The 22,932-nt window shown below is 40.5% G+C and overlaps 1 protein-coding gene and 1 non-coding gene across 2 annotated transcripts in view; one reads left to right on the top strand and one right to left on the bottom strand.

Annotated features, from left to right (window-relative positions):
• PSMB7 (proteasome 20S subunit beta 7) overlaps positions 1–22,932 on the top strand; it is a 56,753-nt gene that overhangs the window by 3,930 nt on the left and 29,891 nt on the right. The window contains exon 5 of the mRNA XM_043469523.1: positions 4,321–4,436. Within this exon, the coding sequence (XP_043325458.1) occupies positions 4,321–4,436 (116 nt within the window). The remainder of the gene's footprint in view (positions 1–4,320; positions 4,437–22,932) is intronic.
• On the bottom strand, positions 21,682–21,788 carry LOC122442724. Its single transcript, XR_006269720.1, has one exon. It is a non-coding gene; the product is annotated as a U6 spliceosomal RNA (small nuclear RNA).

Here is a 22,932-nt window from a genome sequence, read left to right as displayed (position 1 = left end):
GAGCAGATCCTAAGCTCACAGGCCATGTTCAGCTGATAGAGAAATTTCATTTGGGTCACATAGTGTATTTAAAAAGTAGTGGCAAATAATTATAAGTTGGGAGCTTTGAATTTAAAATATGGATTTCCAGCTTTTTTCTTTTTTTTTTTTTTTGATAAAAACTCATATAAAGTGGGCTGTAATCTGGGACTCAGTGGCTTTTGTTGCCTTTGGAAGTGAGAGCATGTGTTCTGGTGTGTCAGTCCTTGTGGTTCACTTCCCTGTTTCCTGTCTGCCTGTGCCTTCCCGTGAACTTGCAGGTTTTCATCTTCATGGCCCTGGGCCCTCGGTAAGTGGATATGAGGTTTAACGTAGCTATGCAGCAAGGCCAGTGGAATAATTCCCCCTTTACACAGTGGAAGATACCAGGGTTTATGAGTCATATGGCAGAAAGCCTAGTCATACTTATCCAGTTCCTACCCTGACTGTACTGAGTCTTTATGTTGGCAGTTTCCATTTATTTATGTATGTAATCATCATCCTAATACTAGAGAATTATCACCTATCAGATTCTTCCAGGACAGTGTGAGAGCTTGTTAAAGTACTGTTGTCAGGATAACTGGACACTTGTGATTTGATTTTAAATGCAAAGCTCCCTCTCGTGGTTTGTGTGGTGCATTACATTTAAAACAATTTTTAAGCTTGCAAAATTGCAGTAAATAGCCTATTTCAAGATTGCTTGCAATGTCATTTAAAGCATTTAGCTAAATCTAGCAGATGTTTCTGTTGATCTCTTTAGAATGTTTCAGAAATTTTAAAATCTCTTGTTTCAGTCTTTTATCTTTTGGTTAACATACTGTGTAAAAGTTGAATTTTATCAAAGTTTTGAGAAGAAAACTTAAAAATTTATGCCAGGATCATTTTGGTTCTGTCTTTTGACATTTTTGTTAGTTACATAAAGTGAGTCACTAGTATAAGGGGAAAAAAGCATAGATTTTGACGTTAGAACTTTGCTTCAGATCTTGTCTACAGTGCTTACATTGTATAACATTAGCCTGTTCACTCTTCTTAGCCTCAGTTTCTACCTCAATAAAATGTGGATTAAAAAAAAAAATGTGGATAATAGTTCTGTTTCTCTAACTTTTGGAAGGAAATGAATAAAGAACCAAGCTTATGCATTGCCTTGTACAGGGCCTAATACACAGTTAGATACTCATTCAGAGGCTGAAATAGAGTACAGGGTGTACTTATTGCTATTTATTTCCTCCTAAATAATCCATTCTCTTGTATGTGAATCAGTGAGAAAAGAGGGTTTGATAAACAGAAGTGAGCATCTGTTTCCTTATTTAAACAGTATTTTTATTTTTCTTCTTTGACTAGATGTAGAAGATGTAAATGATGCTTGTTCCTTCTGAACATGGAACCTTCTTATTGAGTCTATCAGAAATGTTTGATATACTAGTCTATATTCTAGAAACTATTATATTCTGGAAACTATTTGAATATGCAGAGGCTTTAAAAATTTATTATATTGTACTTTTTTCCCCCTTAACAAAAGATATGTGTATTCATTGTAGAAAATTTTGAAAATAATGAAAAGCCCAAAGAAAAAATTGAAACTTTGCCATTTAGGGAGAATCACATTTTGGCTTTGTATATACATTGATACTTCTAATCTTTTTATTTGTTTGTCCATTCATTTGATCCTTCCTTCTGCCTTTCTTTCCATAAGTGCATGTTCACAGTGAAAAAACTAATATATGTTTAGATAGATAAACAAAAAAAATATAGAAATTAATCTGAATTTCTACCACCCATAAGCAGTTGATGCTAACTGGTTAATATACACTCTTTGGGGTTTTCCCTATGTTTAATAATACATGTTTTGTTCTATAAGAATGGAATGCTAGTTGTGCTTTCTATCTATAGGTTATATTAGGTAATATAACCTAATTTTTTTCACCTACCAGTGCATCTTGAGTAGTTTCCATGTTGGAATATTTCAAAAAGAAAATAATCTCTTTTTATAAGTTATTATAAAAATAATCATTGTAAAAATTCAGACACTACAGAAATGTGACAGGAAGGAAGTAGATTTCAACTGACATTCTGCCACTGAAGCACATGTAGCATGAAACCTTGAGATCTGTTTTTTGAGACCTTTGTCCTCTGCACATATACATACTCATATATGTGTTTGCAGAAGTGGAATACTGCTCTGAGTTGTTTTGTAACTGACCTTGTTCACATAATAGTGTATTGCGGTATTGTTCCTACCAGTAGATGAGCTAGCCCAGCATCTAGGGATTTTACCTTGAGCCTGTGGAGGAGTTCTATAGACCTGTAACTCTCCTGAAAGAGTGAAAAATTTGTGTGTGTACACTTGTTATGGGTGAGGATTCCACAGTTTTAATCACTCTTTTAGAGGGGTCTGTGCCTCATAAAAATTTAAGAGCCATTGATCAACATCTTAATTTTTGTTGGCTCACAGTAATCTATATTATTAACCAGTTTTTAAAGAGTAACAATATTGCCTGTTTTAAGATGTTTAATTATAAGGTATTCTGTGGATCCTTTGGAGTGTAGAATCTTTAGGTGCTTGTGTTATTAATTCTTTAGGCTATATTCTAAAATAAATTCCTAGAAGTGGAATTGCTGGGTCAAAGATAGGAACATTTAACATTTTAATACATATTACCAAAATTGTAGCCGAGAATGTTCTAAGTTGTACTACCATCAGTTGTTTATGAAAAACGTGGCCTGATTTTTAATGATTGTGTAGTGTTCTGTTGTATAGCTAGCTGTATTAGTTTAGGTAATTCTGACTGTTTCCACTTTTCTAGCATCATAAACAGTTTCTGCAGTAAACATTCTTAGGATTCATTTCTGCATATTTGTCCTTTTATATCTTTAGAATTAGATTCCTGGAAATAGAATTTCTGGTTCAGTTTTTAGGGATTTCATTGACTTGCCAAAATAGCTGAGATTCTTTTAAAGGCATCAAGCAGATTATGTTTTAGCTTGGAAGGGAACTAGCTGGTTATTATTGACTTTAACTAAACAGTCTGTTTGGCAGGATATATATATATTATATATATATAGGATATATATAGTGGATCAAGCACTGGGCTGGGGTGGGAGTGGTGGGTCTGGTGATTCTCTCGCTTCTCACCCCAGAGTTCTTAGATCTACTCTTGAACCTGCTGCCAGCTCATGTGGCTTAGGACCAGTTTTTTCCCCTGTCTGGGCCTCTCTTCCCTCTTGAGACTGCTTCTAAAATCCTTCCCTGCTCTTTATTTTTTCACTTATAAATGGAAGATTTGAAGTAATCAAGGGACGCAGGAAGTATTGGACTTGACCTAGAGCACTTCCTGATGGGTAACTGTGTCTCAAACAATAAAAAATTAGGACTTTGGCTTTTGTGTTAATTTATTTGTATTAATTTTAATGATTGTATCATCAGGCAAATTCAGCATGTTTTAGTGTCATTTTTCTTCCCAAAGAGCTAAAGGCTTACATTGGAGAACTTTAAATCCAGCATGTTTGTCCAATATAGCAGTTCTAATGGTAAAAAAAAATTGAACTATATATAGGGAAAGAAATCTATAGAAGTGTAAAACCAACCAAGTAGAGAGTCCAAAGGAGCAAATATGTGCAGAATTAAACAGCTGATGTCAGGTGGAAAATGTCTCTCTCACGTTCCTGAGAGAGATGACTTTAAACTGTGGACAGTAGCAATGGGTTTATAAACTGTCATGGAGTTATTTCATGGTTCACTTCCCTGCATAATGAAATACTTTTTTCTTTTACTCAGTATGAGCTCTTAGCTGCCATAATTTTGTGGATTTATTCAAGGGAAAGGTATTTTGACGCAAGTCATTTTCCTGTAGTGAGGTTGATAATTTGAACAATTTAGTGACAATTCACCATTGACTTGGAAGGGAGCTTATTTGCTAATCACAGAGAGGTCTGATGGGAGGGGTGTTGGTGATCTTCAGAGTAAGCCACGCTTGGCTCTGAGACTTCCTAAGTCTTTGGGTTGGTTTTTCCTTCTCTACAATAAGAACTGTAGTGTCTTCTTTTGAAGGGGGCTGGGAGGCAGAGATGATGTAAGGCACGTGGAGTGCTTCCTACAGTGTACAGTTTTTTTTGACTGATAGATGTTGAAGTATGTTTGCTCCCTTCCTTGTTTTTTCCCCATCAGAACAGTAGCTATTTAATGAAGCAATAGTAGTGAAAGAAAAACTTTTTGTTGTCTGACTTCCCATGCAGCTTTTGAATAAGTTATAGTGATGCAATGTAGACTCATTTTTTTTTTCTTATGCATGCTCTGATCACCAGGTATCAAGGTTACATTGGTGCAGCCCTAGTTTTGGGGGGAGTAGATGTTACTGGACCTCACCTCTACAGCATCTATCCTCATGGATCAACTGATAAGTTGCCTTATGTCACCATGGGTGAGTGTGATGTTTCTCTGATCTTTCAGAATCCTCTTATTTACCAAAGTAGTCTCTAAAAGAGCTGGTTTATTTCCTGACAGAGGAGGCAGCACAGTGTGCTTTGATTCCTTCTACAAATATCTGTTGAGTTCCTCCTGGAGATTAGGCCTGTTTTGTGTGCTTGGGATATAGCAGTGAACAAAATTTAGACCAAATGTCTTGCCTACAAGGAGGTTATATTTTAGTGGGGGTGGACAGACAGTAACAACAGCTTTGTGTTAGAAAGTGACAAATACCAGGAGAAAAAAACATAATGTAAGTGATATTATACCACAGTTATGCAAGATACTACCTTTGGGGGAAACTGAGTTAACGGTGTACAAAAACTTGGTTTATTATTTCTTACATCTGCCTGTGAATTGACAATTATCTCAAAACAGAAAGTTAAAAAAAATTAATGCAGTATAAGGGGACTTGAGAGTGTTGGGGTGGAAGCCAGATAGTAGTGTTAAACAGGAAGGTTACATAGGTTTGAGAAGGTGAGGTTTGAGTGAAAGGGGCTTCCAAGCAGAAGGAAGGCTAGACTGGAGGCCTCACTGGGGGAATAGGCCTGGTACGTGCAGAGATTTTTTTAAGTGACCAGAGTGTCTGTTTGCCGTTTAATCTCTGAGGGATTCTGGACATTTAGGGTTCCTCTCTGAACCTTGATATCCTCACTCTGAAAGGGTGTCAGTAATACCTACCATGTGTACCAGGTTATGATGATTAAAAATAATGTATATAAACCATCTGACCCAGTGCCTGGTCTATAAATAGTAGCTACACTTTTTAGGTCAGCTTTGTACATTTGTATTTTAGCTCTAAATGCTAGATGAGTATATTTTTTTTAATAACTAAAAAAAAAAGTGATAAAATTACTTTAGAAGAGTTAGGAGTTTTGAATTTAACTCTCATGCTAAATTTCTGAGTGAAATTGCATATGTCCAGAAATTTGAACAGGCCTTGTGTAACTGGCGTTTTTCTAGATGTTGTTTACCTGTTACATTTTTTTGTCTTGGTATCTTGGCTCTGCAGAGCCAGGGCTAACTGCTGCCTTGAATAGTCTGAAAATTGTTAGTGTGAGACTTTGCTATTTCATTGCGTTTAATACTCAAGCCTCTTATGAGGTTTGTATACAACAGATGTTCCCTGTTTGTGAGAAGAATGATTTGCCCCCAGATACCATATGGAATAATTATTTTAAAATGAAAATACAGTAATTTTAGAATTGTTTTGAATTCCTTGTTCCATTTTATTTGTTATCTCCATCAAGATACTGTTTTTATTTCTCCCCATCTCATGCCTTTAAATGGTAGTAAAGGTGGAATAGTCTTTTCTATTAAGTAGTTTCGTTTCTTCTTTCTTTAATTAAAAGAATTTTCACACTTGCAAGAAGGTAACAGGAATGTACAATGAATAGTCATATATACTCTTTACTCATTTTTGTCACTTAACATTTTACCACATTATTGCTCGCTCTCTGGTGCATTTTTGCTATTTGTGTGTGTGTGTGTGTGTGTGTGACCATTCGAGAGTAAATTGTGAACATTATAACCCTCTACCTCAAGATCCTTTAGAATGTTCCCTTACATCACCTTGATGACATCATCAAAATCAGAAAATTTAACATTGATACAAGGCCTTTTCATTTTTAAGATGGGAAGATTGAGTTGGTTTCTGTTGCTTTTGAACTGTAGTAATTTGTCTTATGAGCATCATTCCGAACTTAGAAAAGGTTGTTGAAAGTGAGTAAAGCAGATTTGTGTCTGCTCATTTCATTCCTGTAAGTCCACTTTGTGCTCTGTCCTGGCCAACAGTGATCTTGCTTCCTTCCTAGTCCAGTGTGAGTCCACGGTGATGGCTCCACACTTCTGCTTAGAAATCATTACTCTCCATAGTCTGGCTTTGCTTTCATAGAAGATTAAGAAGAGTAAGATACCACTAACATCCGATTTTAGATACACAAGTAAGTTGTTACTTTTGAGGTTCAGTGTGTTTGTTCCCATTTGTTCATTGATTTATCAACACTTTCTCCAGTGCCTTCTGTGTAACAGCACTGTAGCAGGCTTCACAGAGCGGTGAATGTCTGGATCCTTGCCCTCAACATACTCTCAGTGTCATGGGGGAGATAGATGTATAAACTGACGAGGGCAGTAGGTACTGCCAGTGGAGGCCCAAGGGAGAAAGGGTCACTTCTAAACTGGAAGATTTCAGGGAGAGCTTCACTTCACTTGAGCTGAATCTTAAAAGAAGGATAAGTTACTTTCACTCATTTATTAGAAATTTATTTAGCCTCTACTATGTGCTTGGGGGGCTTCCCAGGTGGCGAAGTGGTTGAAAATCTATCTGCCCTTGAAGGAGATGCAGGAGACATTGGTTCACTCCCTGGGTCGGAAAGATCCCCTGGAGAGGGAAATGGCAAGCCGCTCTAGTATTCTTTCTTGGGAAATCTCATGGACAGGGGAGCCTGGCGGGCTATAGTCCTTGGGGTCTCTAAGCGTTGGATGCGATTGAGCCACTGAGCATACATGTGCTGGGCACTGGGAATGTAGTGGTCAGCACAGCACTTATCCTCAGGGGTTATAGCCTTGGGTGTGAGACAGGAATTAGACAGTTAATCTGATAAACATTAATAGATACATGTTAATCTGAAAGAATGCATTGTGCTAAGTGCCCTGGAGGAAAAGAACAGTTATAAGGGAGGATTTCTAACAGGAAGGAGTATGTGGATAATGGATGTTTGGAAAGTCCTTGGACAAGTGACAGGAGAACATTTTCAAATGAAAAGTAATTTATGAACATGACAAAACATTCAAGTGTGGAAAAATATGTGAAAGTTAAATCCCTCTTTCATAGTAACCACTGTTAAGAGTTTACTGTGTTTTTTCTCAGGAGATATTTTATGATCCACCTTTTTATATCCCTATCATCTGTCATCTACCTGTGTATTCCTATTAAAAAAACATTGCTGAAGTCATGCTGTAAATATTGTTCCATTCCTATTAACTTGTTTCAAAGAAAATTTTGTATCAGTGCCTATAGATCAATATCAAATCTATAATAACACTGTCCTAGAATTGTACTGTATGTCTGTACCAGGACTTAAGTGACCATTTGTCTTGATGATGAGTGTGTGTCGTGGTGAACTTGTATAAATACATCTGATAAATTCCTAGTAATGGAGTTTCTGGATTAGGGTGGGCATGTGTATTGCTCAGAATTCTCTGTTGAAAGCATTAGAATCACCGGATGATTTAGGAAAGGAGGAATTTCTTTCTTTTTTTTTTTTTTTAAAGGATAGTAGGTGACTCACAGAATAGCTGGGACGGCAATAACTGGGTTTGGGGCTGAGAACAGTATCAGAAAGAATGCTGCCGCGTGGGCCATTGTAAGCAAAGGTAGACTGCTGCAGACAGCATTGCTGGCCTGGCTGGCGCAGGCTCGGCTCACTCCTCACTCTGCTGCCCCGGCTGCCCTGTCCAGAACTGAGGCTTCCTGCCATCTCATTCACTGTCAGAGAGCTCCTTCCAGGAAAGGGTGGGTGCTAGATTGCTGATGGTGGGTAAAGTTCAGTCATCTGTTCTTGAAGTGGTGGGGTCCCCTAGACGCAGGAAGTATAGCTGCTGGGCAGCCCCTAAAAGGGACAGATGACTGTACAGTGCATCTTACCTTTTGAGAGCTGTTGCCAAACTGCCCTCCAGAAAGATTGCACTAATTTGTATTCCACCAGGAGAATGTGAGAATGCCTTTCTCTTATAAGCTCTCCTACTTTGGGTCTTCTTGCCAGTCTGGTAGGTGAAAGATGGGAAAAAGTAGCTCTTAAACTGAGACCTGAATGGTAAGTAGGAATTAGCCAGGAATTTGCCACCCTGCTCCCTACCTGCCAGAGAAAGATTTTTCAGGCCTTGTGGTGCACAAGGGATCAATATGGTCAAAGGCCAGAGTTTAGCTGGATGGTGAGGTGAGTGCAGTGGGTGAGGCAGTGCTCCACGCGGGGGCACAGCAGAAGCAAGACAGGGAGGGGTGAGGATGTCTGGGCTTTCAGGAGGGTGGAGGAGAGTCCCATCGCACAGGCTGAGTTGTCTGTGTCGTGGACGTCCCTGTTTTCAAGCAGGGGATGATAGGATAAGATTCCTCGTTGGAGCAGGCTGACAGCTGTGGGAAGGAGGATTGGCATGGGGAAGTCTGGAGGCAGAGAGGGAGGTCACATCTGGCTGGAAATGTTGAGAGTGTGGATGGGTCCAGGAGTGACCATGGTCGTCCTGGAGACCGCTCAGAAACCAGCCGCTTGGCCCCATTGCAGCCTCTGACCATCCTCTCCTGCCCTCCTCGGTGCCAGTTCCTTCCCAGCTCTCGACCTCAGTGCTGCGGTAACTCCTCCGCTGGGGTCACCTCCCTTCCACTCCTGCTCTGGACCCTTTTTCCTGTTTCATTTCCTCTTCCTCCTCCCCTCATACCTCAGGCTTTTGTGGCAACAGGCCCCTCGCCCTCCTGTGAGCTGCCCTCACTCCTCACTACTGCTGTGCTGCCTCCTTTCAGAAATGCCTTTTCTGCCCAGAGTGTTCCTACTCATCATCCTGGGCCTCACCCAGAAGCCTTTTCCTCGTGACTGCCTCAGGCTGTTAGCAAGTCCCTCCCCAGGCACTTGGTGTGAGACTTGATTCCACGATTCAACCTTGTCCATCGTCTACTGTCCCAGCCCTTGTCCTTCCTGCCCCTGCAAGAGTCTGAGATCTCTGTCAGTAGAATCGGTCTTACTCCCAGAGTCTGTGTGATTCAATGACTATGAGATGGTGAATTAATTTTCGGATTCTCTAACTTGGTTGTGTATGTATGAAACCTAGTGTTAGAAGGCTTAACTGCTGTTTATTGTCTGTGAACAGGTTATAGAACCCCTAGGGGAGAGTTGGTTTAGATTGTGTTTGTTTGTGTGGCCCCAGTTGAGCCGTAAGAGAACAGTACAAAGCATTGCATATACGATAGGTCCTTTTTTTTCAGCTTTGTATTATTTTAAATTTAAAGCTTATTTGGAGGTGTCTCTGTGCCAGTGTCTGCTGCTGCTGTCACATTATTTTTAGTTCTAATTCCATGCAGGGGATGCTGTCATTGCCTTCTTACTGATGAGAAACCTGAAACTTAGATTTACTGGCCTGCTCGTTACCACGCTGCCTGGGAGCAGCAAAGCTGAGATTTGAACCCTTGTCCTTCAGCCCAGGCAAGCCTGAGCTTACCACAGCTGCTTTGATTTTATCATCTTACAGATGTTTCTTCATTAAGCTATTAAGCCTTGCTTCTGAATACTAAAAATATTTACACAAATTCCCAGGGGCATTTATTTGTTTGGCATATTTTTGACTGCTCTTTGTGAAGATTTTCTATCCTGCATATTAAAAACAGTATTTACTGAAACAGCTTTATAGTATCAAAGGAAACTTTTCAAAATTATACACAATTCTATCACCCGAAGACAACATGAATTTTATATTTTGTTTCTCTCTAATCCAAGTCCATTGTGAAGAGCAGCCTTTTATCAGAGAATGTGAAATAAAATAACAGTTTTTGTGCTGTCCTGGTTTTGTCTTTGTCAGTCTCTTCGTTTCTTTCAGCCATTGTTCACTTTTGAGCAGGGCTTGACGCCTCTTTCCCTGTGGTGGGAGCTGTGCTGGGCTGCCTTTCTTCCTGATGAAGGAGTTGTTCTGGCTTCCCATGGAGGTGGTTGTTGTTTTCCTTTCTTCTCTCTCTCTCTCTCTTTTTTTTTTTGAGGGGATGGGGAGTTCGATATTGAGAGAGAACCCCAGAAATGCCAAAATGTGGTGGTTTTTGTCTTAATTCATGTGACTGACTGTGGGTGAGCTACAAAGCAAACCTCCAGCTACAGATGAAATAGGGGGCCCTCCTGACTGAAATGTGCCCACTGGGCGTTAACATTCCCTGGGCAACTGAGGCTTTCCTGAAGTGTGCTGTGAGAAAATGAGTATTTCCTGTAAATTCTCATGTTTTAGTGAAATTACCGAGTTTTTTATTATGAAAAATAAAAATACAACTTTGTAATGGATCTTTTTTTTTTCTTCTGAGTTATTTGACAGTAAGAGCTGGAAGCTACAAATTACCCATAAGACAGGGGTGTCTAAATTTTGTCTACTCGTGGGCCTGTATTGGTGACTAGCCAGGCGCCTGAAGGCTACTCTTAATTTACATGGAACAGAAGACACCTGTCTTGTCTTGCGCGTCTCTTAACGTTCTGGCACAGCTCCTTGAGCATCGGGTCCAGGAGCCTCCTTGCTGAGGGCTCACCTTCCTGAGGGTTTGCTTAAGAGAAGAAGGTATCAACCGCCTCATGGTGTGGCCCTCGGACAGCTTCTGTCCTAAAACCTATCTTATGAAGAGGATGCTGACCATAAGGATAGCCGCGTTCATCTGGCAGCTTTCCAGCTTGCAGTGCTGGCAACTGTGAGAGATCCTTTACTGATAGAATCTTTGCACTGCTCTGAGGTGTTTGCCATCATCCCTGTCTTACGAATGAGGATATTGAGGCTCAGAGAGGTGTGCCAAGGTCACACAGCCTGGAGGTGCGTGGTCTGGCTTGAGAACCCCGGGTCTCTGTGGCTTTTCCCCCCTTGGCTTGGTTGTTGCTGAGTGGTGTGTGGCAAGTGGTTCAGACCAAATGTGATTTGATCCATTCTCAAAAAAAGAAGAATGCACTCCTTAGGTTTCAAATAGCCAGGACATGGAAGCAACCTAGATGCCCATCAGCAGATGAATGGATAAGGAAGCTGTGGTACATATACACCATGGAATTTTACTCAGCCGTCAAAAAGAATTCATTTGAACCAGTCCTAATGAGATGGATGAAACTGGAGCCCCTTATACAGAGTGAAGTAAGCCAGAAAGATAAAGAACATTACAGCATACTAACACATATATATGGAATTTAGAAAGATGGTAACGATAACCCTATATGCAAAACAGAAAAAGAGACACAGAAATACAGAACAGACTTTTGAACTCTGTGGGAGAAGGTGAGGGTGGGATGTGTTTCAAAAGAACAGCATGTATACTATCTATGGTGAAACAGATCACCAGCCCAGGTGGGATGCATGAGACAAGTGCTCCGGCCTGGTGCACTGGGAAGACCCAGAGGAATCGGGTGGAGAGGGAGGTGGGAGGGGGGGATCGGGATGGGGAATAAGTGTAAATCTATGGCTGATTCATATCAATGTATGACAAAACCCACTGAAATGTTGTGAAGTAATTAGCCTCCAACTAATAAAAAAATTAAAAAAAAAAAATATTTTCTTCTTTAAGAACATAATTTGCAGGAGACTGCAGGTGACCGATTAGTGGGATTGTAGAAAACTGGGCAAGATTTTTTGACTTTTCTTTATTAAGAAAGGGAAAATGGTTTTGTTGTTTTTTTTTTTTAATAGACAAAATGTGGGTTCTTTTAATTCTCAGATTAATTAGCTTATTCTTTTAACTTGCCAGCTTTTCTTTATTAAGCAAACTGAAGTAGTGTCAGGAGAAGCTTGGGGACCATCTTTTGCTATTAGTTTGGCAGTGCTCCTTGTAACTGCATTGGCAGCGTATATAAAATTTTTATTTTGCCCACTTATTCACATAGAGAATTAATATGAATGAAATTTAAAGCATGACATTCCTGGAAATGAGGCCCTTGGACAATTTAGGAATACTAACTTAAGGAATAAACATTGATATGCACCATTAGGGAAGGCTTTGGGTCACTGCCAGGGCCGTCCAGGTAAAATTCTCTCTCCAGATGAACTGGCTATGCAATTTCCTAATTACTGGAATGTACCTCTTAAGTCCCAGTTTACAGAGCCCCCTAGCAATTAAAAAGATCCGGGACAGAGTAAACATACCAGATGTCTCACCTTGTGGGCAAAGAAGAGTCTTACAATTAAGTTGGAACTTAGGAACGTCAGTAGGGAATTCAGACTTGCCGTGTTTCTCCATATTTTTACACTGAAGTACAACCTTCGTGCGGGCATTTTATTGCCTCCACATGACTCGATTTGAAAAAATTTCTTGTGCTATGTATATCAGACCAGTGCACTACAAGATGGCAAATATTTCTTCCACATTAATTTTCAATGCTGCAATCAGATGTGAACTCTGATTTAGCACTGTATTTAGTTCAGTGGCCCGTGTAAAAGCCTTCTCAGAGGGCACATGCTTGACCAGAGCTAGTCATCTAACCTCTCTGAACCTCAAACCCCTCATTTCTAAAAAGAAGCTGACTGACTTTTTTTTACTTGATGTCACTGGGTCGTTGGGACGCTGCAGTATCACGTGTGAACACGCTCTGTAAAGCACTAGGTGCTTTCCCCTGCACATGTGCTGTGGCATCATTTTTAATTTTTCAGTGTAGGGTGGGGTTGTGAAAAGAGCTGGTCTTTGCAGTCAGACTGGGTTCAGATCCAAGTGCAACGTTTATTAGCTGTTGAGCATTGATTTCTCCTTCAGGAAAATGGAGGTTCTAAGGTCTGTTCCATGGGAAATGTGTGAGGATTAAGCAAGATACCACATGTAAAAATCTTTGTGTGTGAAACATCATTGATGTTTGGTGCATGGTGTTTTGATAATTTTAGTGCTAACACATTCTCTATGTACAGTTCTGTGTACTAAGATTTTCCTGGCAGTTTTTTTTTGCTTTGATTAAATAAGATGAATTCCAGAAGATTTAAAATGTGTGATGCATGGATTTTATGTCTTAAAGTTTATACCACTATGGGATGCCAGGAATTAAGTAACTGAGAACCAAAAGCCCATGAAAGTTGGATTATGCATCTTGATTTCCTGGTTGTTGCAAAGGTGGTACTAAGCCAATAGATGGTGCCGTTATGTTAGGAAATGAGAAAATATTTACTTCTACAATTCATCATGTTGTTTCAGGGAGTGTAACAGAGCCAGTCCTTGCTGGTTCTTCATCTGTTCTAATTAGTGTGGACTTTATTCTTGATTCTGTGTAAAAAATATTAAATATTTTCTTTTTGTAGTGAGGTATTGAATTAATATTAGGGTGCTCTTCCTCTTGTTTTTTTCTGCTCTTGACATTTTACCACGAAATCTTTTGTAGTTTGAATTTAGTCCTTAGTTTACAGCCAAAAAAAAGCCCTTGCCAGGAGTACATTTCAGGAGTGAAATGCAGTGCGCACAGCTTTGAGTCCTTTGCTTTAAACGCTATTTCAGAGAGAGTGAGGTTAATTATTAATTAGTTCATCTTTACCTGCTCTTGTTTCAAAATTGGCCCTACTACAAAAAGTACTTTCTTATTCTTGCTAATATAACCTAGTGCTTGGTCATCTTACTTCTTTATTGGACAGACCAAGAGGAAAGTCGTTTTATATATCAGAAGACTTTTCATGTGGAGGTCGTATAGCTAGGGACTTGCTGGCAACCAGATCTACCATTACTAGCTGTGTGGTTTTGGTTAGGTTCCTTTACCTCCGTGATCTTAATTTTTTGTTTGTTTTTCATCTATAAAATGGAGATAATACAGGTGGATAAAGTGAAAATATATATGCAACAGTGCCTTTACACGTTTTTCCCAGTATATAGGATTTATTATTCACCCAAGGCTCTGTGGACAAGATAAACCTTTACTTAAGACTAAGTGTGTTTTTATCAATTATTAAACCCTGTGGCCCTTTGTCCTTGAGGGTTCTGAGGGACAGGGAAACTTGGAAAAAGCCTGCAAAGGGATTAACTTACAATTTGGGAAGCTGTTTTGAAATGTGGACCGGTGTAAAGGTGCCAAGGTGCCTTTGAAGAACTGTCAGCTCCGACTACCTCAAGCTCCCGTAGCGGGAGAGTGACGTGTGCGCCCTGCGGTCGGCCATGCAGAGGGCAGCTTGTTTCCTGGCGGGGCCTGATGAGGGTGGGAGCCTGGTTAGGAGAGGCAGTATAATTTTAAGGTAATTTTCATCCTCCATCTTATCCTTTCAACATAGGGTTAGTTGACTCCTCTGAGTTTTCTGGCCTTAACACCTTGTGGTATTTCATTGAAATACATTAATAAAACACAACCTTCACATTTTAGGCCTGAATGCCCCAAATGTTAGTCTTTTCTTAAGAATAAGTGTTTATAGCTTGTCAGGTCAATGAGATGTTGGCAGTTGCAGTTATAAGAAAAATCCCTGTTCCCTTTAAGTGGTGTTTAAAATGATTTACTTAGAATAAAATTTAACTCCTTTTTTACTACATTACATTTAGAAAAGGAACTGCATTTCTTGGGAAATTACTTTCTGAGTGAAAACATTAGGTGATTTAAAATCTATTTTCTAGCATATTAAATACTATATATATATATTTTATTCATTGGGGATAAAAGATAGACTCTGACATTGAGGTTCATTTGCTGATGAAAAGGAAGCATTCTTTCCCCTCACGAGGGGTTTAAATGTAATACTCAGTGCTTACTCAGGAGTGAAAACATCAAATTAAACTGTTTATGCTGACAAAGGACGATTCTGGATTTCCGCAACCCATGCAAGATTGTCTGATTGCTTGGCCTGCCTCTCCACGAAGCTTTGGCCAAGACTTATAATGAAATGCATGCATACAATTAAACCATTTCAAGTCAGTGTCTGAGTTTTCCCAGGCACTGAGAGGAGTTCCACTGCTCTCTAGTGGCTGCATGTGTTCCCCCAGCACCATCATTGTTTTATTTTCACAAGTCAGCTCTTCACACTTTGTTGGTGTTGGCCTGCAAAGCAGGCACCAATGCCAGGAGACCAGGCCTTGTAGACCAGAACACAGTGAAAAATGATCCCAGTCCATGGGTCTGTGAAAGCACCAAATTTTGTCCAGGATGAGTGGCCAGTTGACTAACAATGAGCAGGTGTGAGTAAGCGCTCTGTCAGGGAGAGCTGACACTGATGGATGAGAAAGTTCTCTGCGTTGCTCTTTTATTGCTGCATACATCTTACACCCTGGCAGGCCACAGTGGCAAACAGGTCCTTGGGTGCTTAAAACGGACTGCTTCTTAGCAAAAAGAGCAGCTTTCTTCCTGAAAAGATCTGGTTAAATTGATTTGGAGGGAAAGCAGTAGGAATCCATTTCCTGCTCCTCTTGGAACTTCATGGGAAGAAATTTTAAAGACCTTCATTTCTGTTAAAGCTGCCAACCCTGAGACTTGTTGAAAATGATTGTCTAAAAGAGCCCCGAGAGGACAGGAACCTTGTCCTAGAGTATTTGTAATAGCTAGCTCTTATACTGAGCTTTTTACTGTGTGCCAGGCATCCTGTCTTACATGTGCCATCTCGTTCAGGTCTCAGCCAACCTATGAGGAAGACACATTGTGTCATCCTCCCCTTTGTGTTGGGGAGGCAGCCAGGGCAGTAGGGCCGCTGTCCTGTCGTTTCTGGGGCATCATTCACCTTGTCCTGATGAGGTGGTGCCTCCTGGAGCAATTTGGCAGCCCTGCAGGGCTTGGAGGGCCTCAGTGAGGTGCTGGGGGAAAGCAGGGAGGAAGCGCAGAGCTATGCACGTCCTGTGCATCTGTGTGTCCCAGAGCCTGCCGCCCAGTGGGCACCTGGGATGGTTGGTTTGAAACAATGAGTGGGGAGTTTCACCTTCTGAAAAGTGGATGGGCTAGAGCCACCAGTGAAGGTTGCTCAGTTATGCCTTGACTCTCTGCAACCCCATGGACTATACAGTTCATGGAATTCTCCAGGCCAGAATACTGGAGTGGGTAGCCTTTCCTTTCTCCAGGGGATCTTCCCAATCCAGGGATCTAACCCAGGTCTCCTGCATTGCAGCTGGATTCTTTACCAGCTGAGCCACAAGGGAGAGCCACCAGACCTAGGTTTGAATCTTGGCTACCCTTACTGCCTTTAAATTAGCTGAGCCTCAGTTTCCTTGTCTGTAAAATGAGGAATTACTTGTACCACATGAGTTTAGGGTCAGGGACAGAAAAACCCTTGGTAATTATTTTCCCTTCCTCAATGTGAGAATTTATGAGCCTAGACATGATTAGAAAAAGCAGATTTCTACCTGCCGATTTTCTGAGGGTTTGACTTGAGAGAGCGGCAGGTTTTAGAAAATTGTCTTTTATAGTTTCTTAAGCATGTCTAATAGATTCTACAATTGTTGGGTTTGATTTTGTACTTTTAGTTAACTTTGACATGTATAAAAGTGAAATTTCATGTTTGTTTTTTTTTTTTAATCCCACTGTCCTTAAGCCATATTAATGTGGATGGTTTTTAAACATATAGAACAGGTAAAAGCAGTATCTAAGTAAAATTTTCTTGATGCATTTTGAGTTTTGTCCTGAAATGGATTGTTCTCTTAGAAACAGGTTCAAATTGAACTACTATAGTAATGTTGATAAACTAAGATCAGAGACACCCTCAGAGGGTTTACGAAATGAGTAACTTCACTGTCTTATTTAATTTTTTTGAATGGGGCTATTTAAAAATAAATACTTCGGTACTTGAGTAGTATTGGTAAATAGTGAATGGCATCTGTTTAATCATTTAAAACATTTAACTAAAATCCCAGTCTCATTTGAATTTCCAAGCGATATACAAATTAACTGTATCCAGATGTGTGTTAATTGTTTTGCTGAAATCTAAGCAAAAAGTTAGAAAGCATGATTTGGGGGCTAAGGGAGTTAAGAAAACTAGAGCTGTTTTCATGCTTACTTGCTAATCTTAATTTCAGGCATTTGGGTTTGCAGTCTGAGAGACAGCATGGGAAACAGAAGCCGTGTTGGACACTTTAGATTCAGACGATTGGGCTCATGTTCCCAGATTTGCTAATCGTCTGCTCTGTGATCTGGGCAAGTTCCTTGTCTTGGGGATTCAGTTTTCCTTTTTGCGAAACGGGGCTGCCGTGTCTGAGGAGCATAAAAAACTCTTGTGAATGTGCTTTGAAGTTTAATAAACACCAGGTCGACTGTGTCTGTTGGGGTCCATTTAGTAAGTTGGTTGTCACATGGCAGACTTCTGGATAAGTGAGATCTGGCTTGGTGCTAGTATGCTCAGAGAACCTCATTGTTAAGGTGATTTTACCTCTTTTTAAAAGATGTTGGTGCCTGTCCTAAGGAAGCCCTCCTAAGGACTGGTAGAGAGACATGTATTTATTTATCTGTGACAGTTGATTGCTGTTGTTCATTGGGATTGTTGACTCCTGCGTGGGTTGACCTGCAGGCCGCTCTGCAGATTTCAGGACCAAGCTGCCTGCTGCTCTGCTGCACAGCAGGACTGGGACAGCTGGCAAGGTCTCCGTTTTCTGGGATATCTTTTTTCATCCCTTCACGATGTCGAATTCTTCAAGTGTGTATCTTAAAAAATTGTAAGTAATACATTGTCTTTGAAGGAAAATAAGAAAACACAAGTAAGCAAAAAGAATATAGCGCCGCTCAGAAATAAACATAATTTTAAAAACTTTTCTTCCACGTGTGTATAATATGTATTGTATAAGCATATCTGTTAATTTTGCTTCAGAACGTTTTTCCCTCAATATTGTATTATGGACATTGCCAAAAATTATTGTTGTGTTTAATCACCATGTATATGAATTTGTTTGTTTCCCCTATCTTGTGTTTGTTGGTACTGGACCTTTACATTTACCTCCAGTCTTTGCTGTTATTTTTTTGTTTTTTTGTCGTCTAAACTGATCAGAGTGTCATTTGGGTTGTTACTATTTATTTCTTTTGGCTATATCTCCAGCAGTAGAATTGTTGGTTTGGTGGATACCTGTAGCTCTGTGCTTTCTGGTTGATGCTTCTAAATTGTGGGTTAAAAAAGTTCCATTTGTGCTTCTACAGGAATATGTTAGATTGCCCTTTGTACTACATCTTTGTCAGCACTGGGTATTATTCTTTCTAATGTTTGCTAATCTAGAAGTAAAAAAAAGACTATTTAGTTTCCATTTGTATTTATTTCTTTGATGACTATTGAACTTGAACAATGTCTCTAAATGTGTATAGACCTCTTTTTTTCTTCTTTGTAAACTGCCTTGTCATCTTCTTTGTTGGTGTATTGGTAGTATTTATCTGTGAACTCTTTAATTTTTAATGCCCTTTGTGTTGCACATATCTCTGAGTTTCAGGACTTACATTTTACATTGTTTACAGATGCTAGTCTTTTTTTCTTTTAAAGCCAGTGACCTAAATGTTACTAATAGGACAGATACTTCATTTGGAAAGAGTGGCTGGAGATGTGACCCTTGCGGCGTTTGTGCCTGAGGCCCCTTTTCCTGGAGGTCTGAGTCTGGGTGCCCCATGGAGTCACCTTGAAGGTCTGTGGGAGAGTCAGGCCCTGGCAGAGGTTGGGGAGCAGACCGTGCTTTCCAGGGCATCTCTTGAGTTCTTTCTGATGAACACCAAACCCGGACAGCCAGGGTAAGGCGGTGCCACCCAGGTGGCCGCAGTGGATCTGGCAGTGCACAGCCAGCCGTCTCTGTACCCCTTGGACGACAGGGTGGTGTTGGGTACCCTGACCTCCCTCCCGGTCTCTCCCTACAGCTGGCTGCTGAGTGGTTTGGGAGGTGGTGGTTGAGCAGGTGGGTGTGTGTGGGTGGCATGGAAGAGCTTGGGAAAGGACAGAGGATGCAGAGATAAGTCAGTGAGTAACTAGGTGGCCATCTCAGCATTGTGCACACCCTCTCGAAATGCCAGTCCCTGAATTGTACCTGGTTTTTCTGATTTTTTAAAGAGCTTTGTTCTGGAAGCAACACTGGCCACTCAGTAACTGTGGGTGGGCTGACAAAGGCAGACTTGGTGGAGGTTGCTAAGGAGCAGCTACCTGGAGACTACTGAGGAGACAGAGCTCCGGTGGAAGAAGGCAGAAATCCAGGGAGGGCATTTCTCTCCTGTGAATATCACAGAGCTCAGACCTGACTGGGACCTAGAATAGGACATGGTTTTGTGGGTTTAAAGCATTTTTTTCCTTTTGAAAATTGACTTGCTTTACTTTTGAGTTTGTCTTGTGTTCGTTTTAGTATGGTAAATTAGGTAATAAATGTTCCTTTTCACTTTATCAAGACATTTACTGCTGTAGTCACTCTTTCAGGGCCCACTATTTCCCCAGCTCCTCCATTTGAACAGTTGTACTGAAATCAGCCCAGCCTAATTCAGCAGTTGTTGGGTTTTTGTTTTTTTTTTTTGTTTTTTTTTAGTGCTCACTGTGTGCCAGGAACTACTAGGTCTGGGGGATGCAGCTGTGAAGGGATGGACAAGTTGGCAAAGATGAAAGTGATCAACTCTCATCACTTAAGATGTGGTGTGGTGCTTAAGAAAGACTGAGGTTGGACGTGTGTCTCTGAGTTCTGTGGATTGTGAGGAGGCAGAGGGAGAAGCATGTGTCAAATGTAGACTTGAAGTGGTCTGGGCATTTAGGAAATTATTGTCAGCTTAGTGTTGGTGGAGTGTCAAGTGTGTGTGGATATTGGGGATGTGGGGGTGGCCGAGGGAGCCAGAGACCTGGTCATGGAAGGTCACGCGTGTCTGCTTTGAACTGTATTGTGGCCTGTAGAATTTTCTGTTTGAGAGAAGGACGTAGGGTCACACCTGAGACAGGAATCCTGGCCTGTGCTTGTTAGTCCTGTAATGCTAGACAGGAAGCTTTATCACTTCACTGGTTTGTTATGAGGATGACAAAATGACAACATAGGATGTGTGGCCCATGGTGGGCGCTCAAGCAGAAGGCTCTTGTTTCCTCTCCTTGGCTGCCTCCTCTCTCCTGTTAGAGGAGCTGAGGGCAGGCCTTTCGTCCCTTGCTTCTAGAGCCCATCCTGCATTTGTGGAAAGCACAGGCCCTCTGACATCGGCTTCCTTCACCTGACAAGGCCTGCTCTCTAAGGCAGCAGCCCCTGTGCCTGGTCCACTGCCCCCTGGCTTTTCTGTTTATTTATTCCTTGATGGGAAATCAGGCCGTTCTGACTAATTGTCTAAGGTGGCCTTGCTTTTGGAGTTAAAAAATGAGAGGATTTTTCCTTCAGAGGGATTTTTGCCTTGGTTTTGGGTATGAGAATAAGAGGTTAGTAGGTTTGATGCTGAAATAATTAGAATGTCTACAGACGTTATAATGGTTTATAGGAAAAATGGGATAAAATATTTAAGCATTTTGTGAGTCAGATGGCTGCCTTATTAACATGAAATTTGTCTTGATGGTTTATCGTATATAGTTTTAAGTAAGCGTTGAAATAAAATCTAGGAAACTTGAATGAAATTATATTTAAGAAGACAAGTCTCATTGAGCTTACCATCTTTTTTCTTTTTAATGGCCAGCTCCTTGTTCCTTCCCCTGGATGCATTGCCTTAAAATTATGTGAGGATTTGCATGTTGTTCTTGTGCCATTTTGGGTGATTGCAGTCATATTTGAAATTCTGTCTTCTTTCTTCTGCATAGCAGACACACATTCAGAGTTTCCTAGAAACCTGTTGACCAAGTCAGTGCACTATACTTCCTAGCACTTCTGTGTATTTCTGAAAAGGGGGCGCCAAAGTCTTCCTTTCCTAAAATGCTAGGAGCATGAGCTAATTTGCAAGTGATTTAGAAATTGTTTTTAGTGTTGAATTTCCCTTTCTTTTCAGATATATTTGGAGTCTGCTTATCTTTGATCTCAGAGGAAACAGCATCAGGCAGTTTATCAAGCTCTTGTTTTCCTGAAAACTTCTCAACTCTGTGCACATGTGTGTGTCACCTGTGTGTGTGCGTGTAAGTTGGTGTGTGTGTGTGTGTTGGGGAGTGTGATATAAATGGAGAAGCAGAAGTACAACGTAATAAGGACCCCTGTGTCCCTTCTGCTTTTTTTTTTTTTTAATAGTTTTATTTTTGTGTACAGATTTGCTTAACAATCACTCAATTTACAAGTGTTCCCCATCCTGAACTCCCCTCCCACCTCCCTCCCCATCCCGTCCCTCTGGGTCACCCCAGTGCACCAGCCCCGAGCACTTGTCTCATGCATCCAACCTGGACTGGCGATCTGTTTCACACTTGATAATATACATGTTTCGATGCTGTTCTCTCAGATCATCCTACCCTCGCCTTCTCCCATAGAGTCCAAAAGTCTGTTCTATACATCTGTGTCTCTTTTTCTGTCTTGCATGTAGGGTTATTGTTACCATCTTTCTAAATTCCATATATATGCATTAGTATACTGTATTGGTGTTTATCTTTCTGGCTTACTTCACTCTGTATAATGGGGTCCAGTTTCATCCACCTCATTAGAACTGATTCAAATGAATTCTTTTTAAAAAAATATGGAACACTTCACGCATTTGCGTGTCATCCTTGCGCAGGGGCCATGCTAATCTTCTCCGTATCGTTCCAGTTTTAGTGTATGTGCTGCTGAAGCGAGCACCCTGTGTCCCTTCTGTGTTTACCTCTCTTATTACACCTTCCAGCTCTAAAAATCAAGGTCTCTGATAATGTGAGAAGCATCAACTACCTTGATAGACATTTTCTTTTCTATGAGTTTAGATTTAGTATGTACTTCCACTTAGAGAAATTTTGTCTTCAGTGCTCTTTCTCAAGAAAAAAAAAGCTTTCGATAAAGGAAGAATTACTATAGTGGGAGGGAAATATTTTTCATGTCTTAAAATTTTAGATGAAGCTAAGCAGAAGGAAATATATGTGCTCAGGAAAAGTAAGAGTAAAATTAATTTACTGTGAAACTGTCAAAGAGAGGGTGGCCCAGGAGAAAATACAGAGCTTGTAGCCTTTAGGGAAAGATGCCTTTAAGGTAAGTTGAGTTTTTCCTTTTATAGTAATTGATTACAGTTTTCCACAAATGTGTTAGCTCTTAGTAAATAGCCATCTTTCCCCTGTCTTTTTCCAACATGTATTTCTGGCCTCTGGTGCATGTATCCTTGGGCTCTTTGCAGAGATATTCTTGGACCAGGCTGGGAAAGAAGTATTTTTTTTCCCTGTGGTTTCCTTATTTGCAGTTTTCTCGTTTCTTCGTGATAGTTGTCCTTTGTTTTCCACACAAAACCAGCTTGTTTTTTACTGTGGAGTTCGAGATTGGTTCTCACTCATGCCTTAAAACAGAAGCTTAGCTTACTTTTCCCCCTTGATCCTTGAAACTCAGAGTAAATGTGTACGTCTTAAAGCACTGGTGGACTTTGTTTCCAGGTTTTCCAGGACACATATACTATGAAATTCCAAGGCTTGATTTTGGTAAATTTGTGTAGATATATGTAGTTTTATTTGAGCACACTAGTTTTATATCTAATTCCTATTTCCTTTCCAAAGGGCTTTTAATATCTCTTTAGGTTCCTTTTTTTTTTCTTCTCTTTTGAGGAGAAAAAAATTGTGAGAGGGAAAATGGGGTTGCCTTTTGCTCCCAAAGCCTAAATGAATAGTCATTGCCTGTAATGCCGTCTATACTCGTCGCTTCCCACTGCTTCAGATGTGATGTATCCGGTGCTGTGAAGGTAATGATCCTCAACCGCAGCAATATTCCCTAACAGGAGCATCTGTCATATTCATCGGGATTACCATGT

This window comes from Cervus canadensis, chromosome 5 (assembly GCF_019320065.1).
Source record: "Cervus canadensis isolate Bull #8, Minnesota chromosome 5, ASM1932006v1, whole genome shotgun sequence".
NCBI lineage: Eukaryota > Metazoa > Chordata > Mammalia > Artiodactyla > Cervidae > Cervus > Cervus canadensis.
Note: the sequence above shows the minus strand (reverse complement) of the source record. Positions and strands in the feature narration are given on the sequence as shown.